The sequence below is a fragment of the Lepisosteus oculatus genome, chromosome 9, assembly GCF_040954835.1.
Source record: "Lepisosteus oculatus isolate fLepOcu1 chromosome 9, fLepOcu1.hap2, whole genome shotgun sequence".
In the NCBI taxonomy this organism is placed as follows: Eukaryota; Metazoa; Chordata; class Actinopteri; order Semionotiformes; family Lepisosteidae; genus Lepisosteus; species Lepisosteus oculatus.
The window spans coordinates 28,157,228-28,175,439 of NC_090704.1; the positions used below are offsets into that span (position 1 = coordinate 28,157,228).

The window sequence follows — 18,212 nt, forward strand, 5'->3', positions numbered from 1 at the left end:
TTTGAGGGTACCCTATTAGGTATACAATTTCCCCTTAACATATTGGAAATTGTGGGGCCACCTGCACAATTTTTAAATTTCCAGTGCTTGAGAATTTGCTGTTGAATTATAATGATACTGAAAGCATTGCACATACAGTGCATGGTACAGTTCATTTTGGAGTGCTTAGCAGAATGCTGCTCTTGATTCTCTTTGAAGCTACTGTAGTAATTCATCAGTTTCTACTGGCTTAGTTTACTGATGTAGAAACTTCAAAACATTTGTGTCTTCTTGTTGGGAGGGGGGGGAGACCATTTCTGCAAAGTTAATAAGAAAGTGTTTCTTGTGTGAAAGATGCATTCTGGTAGTGCAGTGTGTTGCATCAGGATGCTCCAGGGCTCATTGTCTTCCAGCATTAAGACTCTTCACCAGGGGATCAGGAGTGAGTAGTGCGTGGGCTTAAACACAGCGACATGCAGTTCCAGGAAAGCGCTTTGATGGCTTTATTATGCAATCCACAGTAACACAAATTATATATGTACGGACATCCCTATTTTGCTAATTTTATGGAAATCTAGATATACAGGTAGAGCCAAGCTACAGTAAATGGGTTACTGCTGCGAAATGTCTCTCTGGTGTAGCATTTTATGCTGTGTGTAACAAGTAAATTAGCTTCATGCTCTACCTACAGCCTACATCTGATCAAGGTTTCATTTGACTGTCTTCTTCACTTCCCCGATAAAAGGGAAACGGAGCTTGTGATCCTTGAAGGTGGACTATCCTAAATGGCAATTAAGCGTGCAATCATAAGAGCAGCATAGCTAGCAGATGAGCTTATTCATTTCTCTGGTATGTTTTGCACTTAACATTCATGAGAAATTGTATTGCACAAATTAGGTAATTTCTGTGATAGAGAGGGATTAGGGAGTGAACTACTGTAGTGTGTTTGGTCTTATTTATTACCTCAAACAACTATCTTCACTGAATTTTTAAAAGACCCATGAGATTCATATCCTTTAACGGATCAGTTTTAAACTTTTAATGCCACTATATTGGTTGTAGTAATGATTGATAACTCCCTAATATGATATTTTCATTCATCATAGTGCTACATTATATATACTATAAATCTTTGGAAGATATAGTTAAGGTTCCAAAAACAATTCAATTGGCTATCCTCCCTGGAAGTTTAAAGGTATTGACATCTTGTTTTTGTAGGGGGTCTAAGAATGGGGGGCTGTATATCAGCTGCTACAGGGACTGAACTTTCTTATTCAATGTGGTGCATATGTCTTTCAGTGTTATCTTAGTGCCAGCAAGGTTATTATAAGACTGTGATTGCAGTGCTTTCCTCTTGTTTTAGGATTGTATGACTCATGTGACCATGGGCATTAAAGAGAATTGTCCTGATTCTCTTAAGAGTGATAGAATATCACAACTGTTTTGACAAACCTAAACGTCACATACTAAGATGTAGTTATAACTATACTTAATATCTTCTTTGCAAAATGGCACTGCATGGATAATATTACTCTATGGTAATTCTGTAATCTCTTAAAATTATTTTAAGATTATTATTTTATTTTAATCCTTGTATGACTACTTATAAGTAATGCAATTGACCACAAAATTTGATTTATTGTATTAAGTGCAATTTCTTAAGAACATTAAAGGTCTGAATTTGATTAATGTAACATATTGAGGATTCATGTAATTTTACTTCATGTAAAAATTAATGTAATTTTACTTAAAGAAAGAAATCTCTCCTTTCTGATCGTACTGTAATTGTTGAGAATATTGTACCATCTTTCCACAAAATAATTAATTTGGAATGGCCTTTTTAAAATAAACAGACTGAGAGCCACAGTACATTACATACAGTATTTGGCCTGACTGCAACTCGACATTAATGCTGGAGAGCCATTAATCACTAAAACCAAGAGATAGTTGGTCACTGCTTGATAACAAATTATTCATAGTTACAGGCATTCCCTGTTATGCCCATGATGATGGGTGAAATGGTTAGGTTTTCACTTTCAATTGAGATAGATAAGGAAATTACTTAGTGTTAGTGAAGGTTGTTCTGCTCTTGCCTTATTTGTTGCACATTTCATAGATTTTTCTTTTGCCAGCAGCCATATCACTCTGCAACCCACTAAAGCTCTGCAGGTGTGAGCCTGGTCACTACCTGGATGTGAGACCTCCTGGGAAAGCTAAGGTTGCTGCTGGAATAGGTATTAGAGGGGCCAGTAGGGGGCGCCCACCCTGCGGTCTGTGTGGGTCCTAATGCTCCAGTATAGTGACAGAGATACGATACTGTAAAAAAGGCGCTGTCCTTTGGATGAGACATAAAAAACCGAGGTCCTGACTGGTCATTAAAAATCCGAGGGCATTTTTTGAAAAGAGTAGGGATGTTATCCTGGCATTCTGGCCAAATTTCCCTTTGGCCTTTACCAGTCATGGCCTCTTTTCCTATCTATGAATTGGCTTTATCATTCTGTTCTCCTCCCCACCAATAGCTGGTGTGTGGTGAGCGTACTGGAGCACTGTGGCTGCTGTCGCATCATCGAGGTGGGTGCTCATTGGTGGTGGTGGAGGGGAGTCTCCATTATCTGTAAAGCGCTTTGAGTGGACTGTCCAGAAAAGCACTATACCAGTGTAAGAAATTATTATTATTCTCCTCCAGCATCATTTTTCTACCTTTGAAAACAGATTCATAGAGATCCCTTTGGGAACCTTAAGCAGAGCAGCTTCTCAATTTAAAACATATGCTTTGATACATTTAGCTGAGATGAGTCTTGTTCCTGGTGGTTTCTTGGTGATCTTCAGCGATTGTTATTCTATTAGCCTCAAGCATGATTTATAATTACTCTATGATATTGATAGGTCAGGAAGCATACAGTTCACCTGGACCAGGAATTGATTTCAGTTTATGCTTATGACCTTAAAAAATGTGTAGATTTATAAACTCAATTTTTCTGGTGCATGTTGCCGATGTTAGAATTTGTGCTAATGTAATTAACTTTAGGTCATTTACTGTACGTGAAAACCTTGTATTAGTGTTACCTAAAAAAGTAGCCATGCCATGGCAATGTTGTTTGGAAATAAACAAAATTTTAAATTTGGTACTTGGACATTGCAGAATTTGCCATTTGCAAGTCTTATACAGTATGTTCAAATTCTGTAAGTCATCAAATGCTCCATAGTATATCAAGTAATCTACTATGAGTTGTAACTTTCTTTGATTTGTCCTTATTTTTCTGTTCTGTGTCCCAGCTTGTATCATTGTTTATTCTCATTAGGATATCAAGATCTGTAGTCATCAGAGAAAGAATTGTACTTTTTTCCCTAAATTAATCATGAATTTAGATTGAGATACTGCAGATCCCTACTACAGAGCCCATGTGTGCTGTAAGCATTCAGTTTATTTAGAAATGTATACAGTAGTTCAATCTAAATAATGCACCTTGTGGAATGAATGCAACTGGATCTCTTTTCAGATTATGTTGTAAATGTTTTTAGGGTTTACTTAACAACTAATAATAATAATTGCTTACACTTATATAGCGCTTTTCTGGAGACTCCACTCAAAGTGCTTTACAGGTAGTGGGGACTCCCCTCCACCACCACCAATGTGCAGCATCCACCTGGATGATGCGACGGCAGCCATAGTGCACCAGAAAGCTCACCACACATCAGCTATCAGTGAGGAGGAGAGCAGAGTAATGTAGCCAATTCATAGAGGGGGATTATTAGGAGGCCATGATTGGTAAGGGCCAATTGGAAGTTTGGCCAGGAAACTGGGGTTACACCCCTACTCTTTTCGAGAAGTGCCCTGGGATTTTTAATGACCACAGAGAGTCAGGACCTCGGCTTTACGTCTCATCCGAAGGACGGCGCCTGTTTACAGTATAGTGTCCCCGTCACTATACTGGGGCATTAGGACCCACATGGACCGCAGGGTGAGCGCCCCCAGCTGGCCCCACTAACACCTCTTCAAGCAGCAACCTTAGTTTTTCCCAGGAGGTCTCCCTCACACCTGCTTAGCTTCAGTGGGTTGCCGGTTGTGAGTTGCAGGGTGATATGGCTACTGGATAACTAGTGGCTATATGTATTGTATCACTAAACATTAAATGTACAACATTAAAAGGAAATAATACATTTTATTAGATGACATGGTACATGTTTAAGAAAATGTTTCATATACTGTATGTATATATTCAGAAATGTAATTAGAATTACATTTACTAAAATATAATTTTGATACCTCATACAATGAATGAAAACTCTTTACTTGGCCTGGCATGGGAAACTGTCTCTAAAGCATGATATAATAATAATTCCCCATTTTAATCAAGTTGTTTTGTTCAATAGGGTTAGATCCCTTCTAATAATCCAATTAAAATATTAAAAAACCTTCTTCCTGGTCCAATTCCCTGAAGGTGTGTTGCCTGTAAATTGTTGTGATTCAACTTCATACTTTATGATAATGGTAAACATTCAGATATTAAGCAAATAGTAAGCGCACTTCTTGGATGCTACAAAATAATAACATCCCAAGTACTGTCAGTAATTGCAGTGGGCAAATGGAATCTGTCGTGAAGCTTTAACAAGGTGCACACTCTATACTGTACATGCACTTCTGATAACACGTGTAAACGCTTAAACAACCAAGTGCCATGCACATAGAAACAATGAATGAATGTTGAGGATGATAGGAATATCTAGTTTCTTTCACCCAAAATAATTCAGAGAAAGCAACCTCATTTCTTTCACATTTGGTCCTGTATGTGGAGCGGAATAAATCTGTCATTTGTTTTATGCTGATAGCAGCACCTGTGCGGAGGGCCATGGTGCATCTGTGTGTTGTTAATTCTCTCAGAGATGAGGGCTCTGTGTCTCTGCAGTGGGGAGCAGAGACTGTTAGCATCCCTTTCGTAATGAATCATTAAGTCAACCACAGCATGGAAAGGCATTTTGGAAGAACTACGGTGTGAGGTGGGGGCCGCAGATGAGGGGAGTTATAGGCTCAGCGAGCATTCTGGCATTTAAGCAGCTTGCTGGGATCCTGCTGTTTTTTTTTCTCACACACTCAGACCCCTCCTCTTGCTTTCTCTCTACCCTCTCTCTCGCCATTCCAATACGAAGGATAGAGCTGCTCGCAGCATCCGTGGGAAGCTTCAAGCTCACCTCCCTCACAGCTGAATCACTCAGCTTTGCCGGAACCGAGGGATGCTTTATCACGGCATTATTTCTCCACAAGCAGGCTGTACCCTGAGCCAGCTTCCTCAGACGCTGTCTGTGAACAAGCTACCTCGTGGAGGAATGACATTCCTCGACTGACTGCTTTGCTGTGCCCATGGATTTTCATGTGGGAGTCTGAGGTTTAAGACACGAGAGGAACACTCAGTTGAACAGATATAAAGAACTTGGATTTTATTATTACAAATGAAGACAAAGCCTTGAGGAGTGGAATCTTTTTATTCTTCCTCGGGGCTTGCAATAATATTTGATTAGTTTTTTATCGTTATCATTACTATTATTGTGTTTCTTCCTAATAGTGTCTGTGTATCAGCATGTTGGTGTCCTGCCTCATGCTCCTGGGGGCAAATCTCATTTTTAGCACTGCTGGAAGGTTATCTACATCATGGTTTAATACTCCTTGAATTGGCACCCCCTCAGCAGACTCCAGTGATCGGCAGCTTGACTTGGAATTACAATTGCTTCTGATTATTTCGCTCCTGTGCACACTAATGGACAATTACTCAACCCTCCAATGTAAGTACACTTACAGCCTTTCACTTAATACTAAAAAAATAGACATAGTTCAAATTTCATCACCTGAAAGCTAATTGCAGCTTTAAGGGATGCATCTGATTTAGTTTATTCTTACTTCAGGAAAGAAATACATATGGAAGTTGAACTACATGTATGATATCCACTGTCACGATGACTTTGGAAGCTTCAGAAATTGTTCTAGACTTGTTAGCTGTCGGGTGTATATTATTAGACATATTGTGTGTGGTTTGTAATTTAGAATATGTCCTTCTTGTTTTTTTGATGACCACAAAGTGTCTCTTGATAGATGTAAAGGGCCCTTTAATCAATTTATATTGGTGTTCTGATTATTAGAAGTCAGAAGTCAGGCATACATTGTTACAAGGCACATTCCTTCTAGACTCAGTGTTTGATAGTCACTTTTTTCTGACATTTGTCAGCTTTGAATGAATTCCGTGGAATTCAGGAAGGTAATTAAAAAAGGGAATGAGAGAATACCTTTATTCTGGGAGAAAGGATAGCAGCTTTGATGGAGAAAACTGATATACTATCCCATTGCTTGGGGCATTTGTGAATATAACGTGCTTATGAAATAAACTGAGCGGCCCACTACAGCTGCTGCAACATAAGAATGTACCGCATCTGGTTGCCTATAGTCCTTATCTCTGCTGATTTCATTAGGGGAACACAGCTATGATGTAACTTCAAGTGGCAATGTCTGTTGAAACATTGGATTAAGGTGACATAATTAGATGCTGTTAATTGCCTGGCAGAGATGTTATGGCCTGTTTGGTAACCTGGTCTGAAAGTTGTCCTTTTATCAAATCACCTGAGTTCAAGGAGGCATTGAAGTGCATACTCGGTACGCCATACAACAACTCTCCTGAAACCTGTTGCATTTTTGATAAGGCAAAACTACTAAATGTCACTGTTACTTGTTGTTGGTTAGAATGTTACCATGCTCCCATACTCCTCTAAAAAAAATTCTTTAACAACCTTGTGATACCTACAATAGCCCCCTGAATTGAGTTTGGAAACATTCTGACATGGTTAAGATCAATTTCTTCATAGCTATCCAAGTATGTTATTTGTATACTCTTTCTGTATGCACATAATGGAAAAGAAACCATTATGGAAATATAATGGAAAAGAAATGTGTTGCTTTTTTATGGTAATTAGTGCAACCAATGTATTGGAAGTGTCTTTGTAATTCCTATTAGATTTCAAGGAATACTGCTTTAAAAACATAAATGGCTATCAGTGTAACAAAAAGACCTTGCGATATAGACCTATATTTTCATGTCCTCTCTTTCTGTGCCCTGGCAGCCAACTGGCTGAAGTCTGGTACAGTACATTGTGGTGTGGTCTGTAAACACACATGGTAACACACATTGCTTTTCGTGACTGTGATTGTGTGTGCAATGTCCTTTGCACCTGACATCATTAATATTGTGCATATACTATACAAGCGAAGACACAAAGACAGAAATATGCAAGGCTTTTCTACACTTCAGTTTTTTTATGTTGCAGTGATAGAATGGATTTTCACAGCAGTGACTCACACACAGGAAAGTACACACGTGTGCATATGTGATGCCGCAAGTATGATTTATATAACCTATCAAATCTTTCCACTGTCACTGAGCTGATTCAATTAAAATTGTCAAGGTGCTGTTTTCTTGAGATTACTTCATTCTGATAGGTTTATACACCAATAAAAAGGTTAAAAACCTGTGGACAGTGATTCAAGCAGCAGTTCTATTCATCCAATAGAAAGAATTAACTACGTTGTTGATATGATTGTTAAAATATCCTAGAATATGAAATGAAGTGACGGATTTGTTGTGACAAAACATTTTGGGACATTGATTGTGTTGCTTATGATTTGAGTGTTCCAATTTTTTTTTCCTGAAAATGCTAATTATAAAACCAGACTTCGCTTACTCATGGGTCTCCGCAGACAGTATGTCAATCTTAGATTTGTTACACAAGTCATTTAATCAGCTACATACCGTATCACAGAAATGGATTCACATGTACTGTCATTAGAAAAACTTGAGATGAGCACAGAATATTACTTCTGTTCTGGCAGGTACTCTGGCAAGTATGAACTGTAGTATGAACAATTCTAGTTAACTGGATTTCACTGTCTGTTGTTATCAGAATTCCCTTGTTCCTGTTTCATGTGCTACATTTTAAAGGCATTGTCGTGTGTTATTTTACATGTGATCTTTTCATATAGCATGACTATACTGTATCTTACAACATGAAACTTAACCTGTTCGTTACCTAGTCTGACTACTCCAGTTACTTACAGAAGACACTCATACAAGTTAGTGTGTTTGAAGAGAAATTGTTTACAGAATAACCTACTGTAGAAAACACTTAGAGACAATATGGGTCAGATGTCTTGCTTCCAGGGATATTAGGATGCATAGACAAACTTTTTCTCTTTTAGTTTTGATAACAGGATCAAAAGTGGTGTGTCTGTATTTTAGGAATAAGTGTAGTGCTATTGTTTAAAAAGTAAAAATAAAAATCATGCAAATACAGCAAATGGTTTTGTCTTGGTGCAGAAGTCCATAGCAAGAAAGACTACTTTTCACAAACACACACAACCTGACATGAGCCTGCCATGTTCTCCTCAATCATTTAATACCTCTGATTAAACAGATGTGTTACTCTGCCTATCTCTGCCTATCTCCATTGTGTGCTTATACTGCATACAATCCACTCTGAATCTCCCCAATGTATCATTAGGCTTATATAGTGTTCTCTTCACAAAAGCTTTCGGTATGTGAATATGCATGTGGAAACACATTGCCAGTGACAGTGAAAACAGATATACTTCCTAATAATCAATAGACAGAGTTTCCAAGGACAATATTCTTGTTAACCTTCTTCTTAAAATAAATTAAAAACTAAACAAAACGTGGAGTCACTGTAGATAGAAAAAAAAAAGAAATGCTGGTTTCATCAAAAACTCAAGTTTTATATTTAATAATAATGATTGCTTACAATTATATAGCATTTTTCTGTACACTACACTCAAAGCACTTTACAGGTAATGGGAATCCCCTCCACCACCACCAATGTGCAGCATCCACCTGGATGATGTGACGGCAGCCATAGTGCGCCAAAACGTTCACCACACATCAGCTATCAGTGAGGAGGAGAGCAGAGTAATGAAGCCGTGACTGGTAAGTGCCAATGGGAAATTTGGCCAGGACATCAGGGTTACACCCCTACTCTTTTCAAGAAACTTCCTGGGAGTTTTGATGGCCATAGAGAGTCAAGACCTCAGTTATACATCTCATCCAAAGGACGGCACCTTTTTACAGTATGGTGCTCCCGTCATTATACTGGGGTATTAGGGTGAGCACCCCCTGCTGGCCCCACTAACTTCTCTTCCAGCAGCAACCTTAGTTTTTCCCAAGAGGTCTCCCATCCAAGTACTGACCAGGCTCATACCTGCTTAGTTTCAGTGGGTTGCCAGTTGTGAGTTGCAGGGTGATATGGCTGCTGGCTTTCTTACCAGAACATACTGTAAAATATGCTTTCTGAGCTGTTCTGGATCAAGCTGAAGTGTATAGGTACAGAGGTATTGAAAGCCACAAGCCTGCAGGATCCAGCCTAGTCTGTGGGTAAAGTGTTATAGAGGAGAAAAATCACCTGATGCATGATCACATCACTTGATTCAGAAGGAGAACGGAATTCTATTGTTGGAAATGAATGGGGACCCATACAGAGTATTGCAGTACGTGGAAAGCTTTAGTAAATTTTAAGGTATAATGGAAAATGTAGTAATTTCATGATCAGATGAAAGGAAAGTTGAATAATGAGATGAGAGCCTCATTCTTTATCAGCTGTATATGACACATCAAGAAGACGGCAGACAACAGCTGTGTTGTAGCCAGCTCTGATGAGTACTGGTCAATGATGGGTTTTCTTGATTCTAATATAATGTTACATATGCATATTAATGTTAAATAAGTTCACAAATGATCCCATATAATTTGATTATCAATAAATTTGCATTTTGAAACAATTTAAAATTAAATAGAGAAAATTATTAATGGTCATTTGTACTTTTAAGATGTTACAAACATTATTTGGACCATTTGACAGTCATTTGAACTATTGAGTTACTTTGCAGTTATCATTTACGCCATTTGATATTTTTAGCAATTGCTTTTGAATCTTAATCCACAGACAAGACAAGGCTGTAGATACTGTAAATTGTGAATAAACGTCAGTCCGTTTATGAAATTGTCCATTTCAATTAACAATGTTACTGTATATTTGTCACCAGTGAGAAACGCAGTCCAGGTGAATTTCCTATTTCGACTGCTTTATATTGAGATTGGTGTCCTTTAGAATATATGTTCGAGGGGGCTTTTTGTATTCTTTTGAGGAAACCTTCTCTGCAGTATATATATTTTTAGCAAAGCCTGTAGTCTATTGAGTCAAATGCAGAAATACTGTAATTAGCATTGATGTTTTTCTTTATGAAGTGTCAGGAATAATTCTTACTTGTTATAATTTTCTCTGTTGGACAAGCATAAATCTGTCAAATTTAGGATTTGCTGTAACACCAGCAGAGATTGCAGAGATTGCTTTGTGATTACATTACACCATGTGTTTCATTAGTGGAGCAACGAAGTGATATATTCCTCTTTCAGTAAAATACAAATTGTTTGCATAGCACTTCAAACTTCATAAGTTTGGATTCAACAAGGATGAGACCATTTAATGTCTTGAATGACAAGTCTATTGAAAAGTAGAAAGGAACAAAGCCTTTGTGTCATCCGCACACTTCCCCTTGCTGTATGCAAATTAAACAGCAGGACATTAAAGCCACAAGCAAAATGTCAATGACAGGTTATGATTCAGGACACAAGTCAAGATGTCTCAACAAGATTCATGGGCAGACCCTAGTGGGATTGTCTAAGTAGGTGTGGTAGTTCCACATATCCACACTTATGATTTATGGCAGTCTGGCTACGTAGTTCTTCCTTGATCAAGTTCTGGGACCTCATTTGTTGCCCTTTGTGCGGGTTCATTCTTATATGACATTTCTGCTGTACAAAGCGCATGGTGTTCATCTAACAGTGGCTATATTTAGATGACAGTGTGACAATTATGTCATGGATGCCACCAGTCTAGAACTGTCTGATCTAGGGCTCAGATACCAGTGAAGACCACATAGTTATTGATAAGTTTCTTTGGAAGGTCTGTTTAATATTTATTATTTGGTTTACGATTCACTCTCAGTAATAACCTGCTACGCTGTGGATTCTTTCAATTCCATTTAAGCTTTATTATCCCCGCAGGGCAATTCGTTGTGTGGCAGAGTCCAACACAACAATACAACAAAAATAGCCATTACCAAAAAAGACTTCTGGACACAATATTTTAGGACATTATTATTGCATAAAGAGTGAAATTGCACAGGGGAAAATAAATGATATCCTAAATCTATTTCTGTTACACCTTGGGGCACAGATGCATCTCCCGGATGGCAGTTGTGCAGATTCACCGTGAAGGGAGTGTGGTGCACTCCATAAACTGTTGACCTTCTTTACTGTAATTTTGTAGAGGTAATTTAGGTTGATCTGAATTATCCGCTACTTATATAGTAATGCTTTCAACAAATTTGTCAAAAAATGTTAAAACAGTTGTATCCACCATAAAGGAGCTAAGCTTCCTTTGAAAAACAAGTCTCTTGGCCTTTTTACATTGGGCAGATACTTGTCAAATTAAATGTTAACATTTAAAACAAGGCTTAACAGCACATGGAAAGCAGGAACATACACTATGCATATAATATGAGTGACACTGAGCTGCAGGAAACTACTTATGAATGTGTTCTAGGTATTGATGTAGATTCTTCTTTGTCCTCATCAAAACATTATAAGACCCATTTTGGTCCTTTTCACAAAAAGGTCTACCTAGGCTAGTAACTGAACCTTGGTTCTTCAAACCTTGGTTACTTTCAGGAAGTGGCTGGATCCATGGGTCAGTTACTGTACAGTATCTCCTAGCAACCAAACAAACTAGTTGGGTTGAATGACCATCTCTGTTTGAATCCTTTTTTATCTTCTTAGTTAGTATTTTTATATTTGAGTCTTAGTTGTATCCAGGTTTACTGATCCTTTATTGATGCATGTTATTCACCAAGACTATAGTTGGTTGAGAATAAATATAATTTGGATTGATAGACAGGAACTGGCATTCTCATATCCAGACTCCTTACTTTATAGTGATACAATATAAACAAGCTACTGTAGTTCTGGGAGAGATAATTGACACATATGTTGATAGCTACTGCATGAAAGTGTTTTATTAAAAAATGTATTTATAGCAGAGGATTTCACAAACGTAAAGCTTTAGGCAGACATATTTGTTGAAAGATCACAGTCAATTACAGTGGTTTTATGTTACCTTACTCAAGCATAACATTGTTGAATGCCTTTCAAGACATGCCTTACCAATAGTTCAGGTGGGTAGCTGTGTCAGCATGCGCAGGCTGCAAAGGAACAAGTAATAGGCTTATTCCATGTTGAAAAGAGAAGAAAGAAAACAACGTTTTGGCCGTGGAGCCTTCTTCAGGTGTGAGAAAGACAGGGCAGTAAGCAAAATTAATGTAGCGGGAGAAGAAAAGCTGGGAGAGAGGAGGGGCCTGAGGCGGGAGCAGGGGACAGACATAGTGGCCAATCAGGTAGTGTAAAGTCAGGATAGGTGAGAAGAGGTGTGAAATGAAACCAATAATGAATAGAGAGAATCTAGAAGAAAATGAGTCTGTCGTTGTGAGAGGGAGAAAGGTGTGATCCTAGCTGCAGGATAATTTTAGTTTCAGTAGTCTTTCTGATGTGGGAGTTAGGAAAAACCATCTTTGAGAACACATCAGAGGTGAAATGAGAAACAAGAGGCTTGGAGAAATCTTTAATCTTCATAGCCCTAACGTTGATCTCTGAGTCTCCTTCCTGTTTCCCCACTGTAGATGGATGGGCATTTACTGCAAGAGATACAGTAAATAAAGTTGCTGGAGGTACAAGATGTCATCTGAGTGATCCGGAATTGTCCAGAGTGTGGTGTGGAGTGTGGTGTTAGATATGTACTTGCAGGTGATACAGTGAGCTCTGTTGCAAGGTAAAGTGCCTACCAATGCCTTACCAATATTGATCCAGTAACTAACTTTTTTCCCAGTTTGAGAAGCTGAGCTCACGAAGTATCCATTTGTCACTTTTGGTGATGTCTTATCTTATCATCGTACAGTGGATATTAAAAGTCCACACACACTTATTGAAATTTCAGCTTTTGTTGATGTAAAGGCTGAAATAAGACAAATCATGTCAAGGCATTTGGAAGTTTCTTTTTCTTTTTAATTGTTTTTCCTAAACATCATCCATTTGTTTTTTACTTAAATATTATTGGTTACAAGATCTTACAAATGGCGAAAAAAGGTCTGGCATGATTTGCCTTGATTTCAGCCTTCACATCATCAAAAGCTGAAATTTGGGTGTGCAGACTTTTGATATCCACTGTATATACCCAGAGATCCCAGTTTGAACCATTCTAAATCTATCAATGTTGCCCATGTAAATCACATCCCAAGCAGTAGCTAACAAGCAAAGAGTTAACATACATTTTTACTTCATTGAGAACAATGAAAAACTTGAGCTCTTTCTAATTTGATTTCCAAATTGATGTTTTTTACTTGCAACAGCTGATTCTATAGAAGACATTCCTCAAATTCATCAAACAAAGAAAATGAACACATACATTTGTGTCTATATCACATTTACTGAGAAGTATTGAACTTTAAAATTTAAAAATGAAAAATACATTTGTACATGTTAGTTGCTTTGGTTTTATACTGTATGGCTATATTACTTTTTGCCTTTTGAGTCTTCTGTGCAATCTTCCCAGTCAGTAATACTACACCTGATTTGTACTCCATTGAAAGCATTTCATTATACTGGACCAGAATGGAGTGAACAGTGTTCTTATTTTTTGTGACTCAAAAGATCATGTACAAAGACTCTTTATGCGTATAGAATGGCTCCGGAAACAAGGTGTGACATCTGTGCATGTTATATTGCCAGCTGCTTCATGTGCTTCCTTATCATATTTTTTTTCATATTGGCATGTTTGGACCATCTGGTATTCAGATCAGAATAGATTTTATACTAGCTGTTAGCAAGGTAAATTGCTGCCACTTTCAAAAGATGACGTCTTTTAAACCATTTTTTGTTACCATTTGGTTTTCCAGAGGTGAGCTGGGGCACACTGCCCAGATAGAGGGAGGGCTTGGAAATCAGCCTGCTAACTGATTTGTAATTGCAGTGGAATAGTAAAGATGTTATGTGCCTGAGCCTGCTCTCTATGTGTCTGATTAATATGGATGAAAGCACAGGTGAAATCTAAATCATTAACAAAATGGGCTTCATATTGTATTATATAAGTTATATATAATCAATATAATTCACTTAGTATATATATATATCAATATATAAAATTAAAATGTGCATAAATTAGGTAATAGTTTGCTTACTGAACAAGTTAAGTGATACAGTTCTACATCAATGTGCAGTAATTGTAATGAATTTAAATGTGCAGAAATGTAATTAATCATATCATGATTTAAAAAAAAAACATTAATGATTGACAAATATACATACCATTTTTACCAGGATTGTGATCAGGGGGTGCACACACACCTATAAAAACAAATATGCACATACTGAACAGCTCTGTCCCAGTGCAGGGCTCTCAGAGGATTGATGCAGCGCCATTGCTTCACCAGGTTCTGAGTACATTCGCTATCCAAGGAACTACTAGTCTTTTCGTCTCAAAGTGTGCCAGTTATAACGCCAATGCTTTGGATATGTTTTGGAGCATTAAGAAAATTCTGTTCAGCAGTGTGGAGCAGGGGTTAGGGTTCTGGACTCAGAACAGGAAGATTATGGTCCAAATCCCAGATGAGGAACTGCTGTTGTACCCTGGAGGAAGGTACAGTACTTCACCTACTTTCTTCTAGTTCTAATACCCGGCTCTATAAAGGGGTGCAAATGGTACAAAAGCACCAGTCAAATAAAAATTAATAAGCTATCGATGCTGAGGAATCTCTTTCCTGATCTATTTTAGAATGTCTTAGTCAAGGTAAAATCCCAGGTATATGCTTAAACCTGGGATTTTAGAACAAGTAAGGTTAGGGTACACCAGATACTGTAGGGGATTTTTCTAAATAAAAGAGATTAGATTGACTGACATGTAATGGCATATCAGTGCATAATAGTGCTTATCGTTACCATCATTTAACTGCTTATTCCTGGTGAGGTTTGGGGTGGTAATAGGCTGAGCAGAGTAGACCAGACTTCCCTTTCCCCACCAACAGTCTCCGGCTCCCCCTGAGGGACCTCAGGTGTTCCCAGGCCAGCCGAGAGATACTGTATAATCCCTGCAGCATGTCCTGTGTCTGCACTGGGGTCTCTTCCCCATGGGTCATGCCCTGTACAACTCCAGCAGAAGCACTCTAGTGCTTAGCACTTTCTTCTATTCAAAGAGAAAATTATTTTTTTATAGAAATCTCTGGTGATACTTCTGTTGGTATTTTGCTGAAACACAGGAAAAAAAACATCTTTAATTCATGAGATACAACTCTTGCAAGTCCACCGTTTTTGACTGTTTTCATATCTAAACAGACCGATAATGAGCTGTTTCTGCTATCTTACTTTAAGGGTGAAGTACAGTACATTTACCAAGTGTATAATGACCTAGATAGCTGCTTCAAAATTCTGTCAAAATAGTCAGCATGGAGCTTCTTTTGAGGAAACACAAATACAAAAATCAAAGCTACGGGCACTTGGCAAATATAAAGGAATTTGCAGCAGCACAGTTCCTTCTGTGTCAGTGGCAATTATAGTGTTGGAAAGTACACACCTGTATTATGCTTTGATATGTATTAAATGATTTAGGCCTAATTTGTGCTCCGGGTTTTGGGATGTGTCTGCATGTTGAGGTTTCAGACCTATGTGCTTTAAGGTTGCCAAATAAAATCAGAGAAAAAGTAGCATTTTTTTTCTTTTGAAACATGCTTGTTCTTGACATGAATTCTTTACATTTTTAGAATAGTCCTTGCAGTAAAACATCTCACAGAGGTATAAAAAAATTGGTATGCTAACCAAAGGAAATGGAATGAATAAGCTTGCAATAGAAAGCCAGCAAGTTTAACATGCTTGTAATATCACACATTTTTAACAGAACGGAGGATCTCTGGGCATTTGTGCCAAGTGAAATACATCTCCCTTCTGGGTAGAGTTTGATTTCCAGTTTTCCACAGCATACCAGAACTTTAGAGTTAATTGATCATCAAGGTGAACAGTTAAACAGGTGTCATAGAAATAATTTCTTCATTATGTGCCACGGACAGAAGGTTTCAGACTTTTTGTTCCCGTATCCATACAGTGCATGGAGTCTGTAGTGAATGAATAATTATGTATATTTTCTGTAGCTTTGCATTAATTTTATATGTATCAGTTCAAAACTTCAGATAACTGCTGCTGTGTCAAGAACTCCCCAGCTGATATGATAAAATTGAACTAGTAATGGCAAGAAATGACAGCTGGACAAATGTTGAATAGCTCTTTGATGTGAATGACATTTGTATGACTGGTCATAGTTCTGTCAGAAGATTAATGGTTTTTCTCCAGCAGGTTAGCCAAGCCTGTTTCAATGGGAGACCTGCCAGTCTCTTGAGGAGAAAGCACACAAGTTGTCAGGAACTGATAGATAAATTTAGGCCTCTGGCAAGGCAGCAAGAGTGGTGCTGAGACATTTCTCTGGAGAGCGTGTACAGTTCAATTTGCTTTGGAAACCACGAAGAACATTACAAAATGAGGAATTTTAAAACTTTTTTTACAAAGACCCAATGATACCAGTATTTAACTACAATATATCAAACAGGACTTACTGATGCTGTTTCAGGGAGATTACCATATCAAAGCTAAACACATTTTTAGGTGGTAAGGCAATATGTGGGTATTTATACAGTGCTATGGTGAAGGTGAATAAAATTAGTAGTATTTTCAGTAAATGATTGAAGTTGACATGCTGTGAATGATAAATGGTCAGTTATTTACTGTATTACCTGCATTGGGAGTGCTTTAGAATGATAAATTATGATAATAGCTTTGTGACTGTACAAAGCTCCCTTGATTAAACCATCACCATACTGGTCAACAATATACAGTGCCTTACAAAGGTATGTCTGTGGTGTCCCATTTCATGATATTACAAAATGATGATTACATATTTTTTTCAAAACATATTTGCTATACAACATGCACATTCAAACTGGAGACTAACTGTATAGTATAAGTGGATAGGATAAATTATAGTAAATGCGAAAATTAAATGGAAAAAAGGTTAAATTTGTTGTTTGCATAAGTGCAGTATGTAGACCTGTGAACTGAATATTTGGTAGAAATACATTTTACCAGGAATTCCAGCTACACGTTTTAAGTCTCTAATAACTTTACATACCAATTTAATGCAATGTTTGCCTGGCAGATACAGTATGCACAAACTCTAGGGTTGCTGAGGAGTCGCTTATGGAAATCTGTTTTCAAGTGTGTCCACAGATTTTCAGTATCATTCAAATTGTTGTCCTATCAAAAGGTGAGTTTTTGCCCCAGAATTAAGTATTTAGCCTGAAATAGGTTTTCTTCTAGTGCTTGTCTGTTCTTTGCTCCATCCATTTTTCCTTCAATTTCAACAAGCTTTCTCATTCCTATAGCTTGCTTCTGCAATGCTTTACTGTAGGGACAGTGTTGAATGGATGATGTGCTGTTTTTTGCAAAACAAAACACTTAACATTTAAAGCAAAAAAATACAGTTTGATTTCTCCTTTTGTCACATTTTATCACTCAGGAGCTTTAAAGTAAACTCCATATTGGCTTTGAGATAGCATATTTTTAATAATGGATTCCTTCTTTTTTGGATTAGTGTTGACATACTGTAGCTACTTTGAGTTAGTAAGCCAGTGCAATTTATTTTCTTGTATGAAAAAATGTTCAGTCAACCTGTGGTGACTCCAACTAGTTTCTCTATTGTTAAGAGAAGAGAGTTCAACTATCAGCTTCAAAGATCACAGATTGTTTAAGTTTTAATTTTTGTTTTGCAGTTTCAGAAGTGCTTTTCTGATAAATGATTTGAGCATTGTTGTTGTTTAAAAGCATTTTTTTGGCATGCTATTGAATCTTGAATGTATATTTTTAAATTAAGCATCATGTTTTAATTGAATTGATTTTGAATTTCAGATGATTTTATTCCTCTGGGCTACATGTGGTTGCACTGTAACTGCATTGTTGTAGATATTTGCAGATGCAGAGCACATTCACTTCTGTGCTAAAGAAAAGTCCTGTATTTTCTGCTCATTAATGCAGAAAAGG

General features: G+C 37.5%; 1 protein-coding gene across 11 annotated transcripts in view; it reads left to right on the forward strand.

Moving 5' to 3' along the window:
- lrrc7 (leucine rich repeat containing 7) overlaps positions 1-18,212 on the forward strand; it is a 299,324-nt gene that overhangs the window by 118,359 nt on the left and 162,753 nt on the right. For 10 of the 11 annotated variants that reach the window (XM_069194325.1, XM_015356565.2, XM_015356573.2 and 7 more), the window contains exon 1: positions 5,113-5,757. The exons of the other annotated variant lie outside the window; for it this stretch is intronic. In XM_069194325.1, coding sequence (XP_069050426.1) covers positions 5,733-5,757 — 25 coding nt within the window. In that variant the 5' untranslated portion in view covers positions 5,113-5,732. Of the gene's footprint in view, positions 1-5,112; positions 5,758-18,212 lie in introns of those variants that run through there. 11 annotated transcript variants of the gene reach the window in all.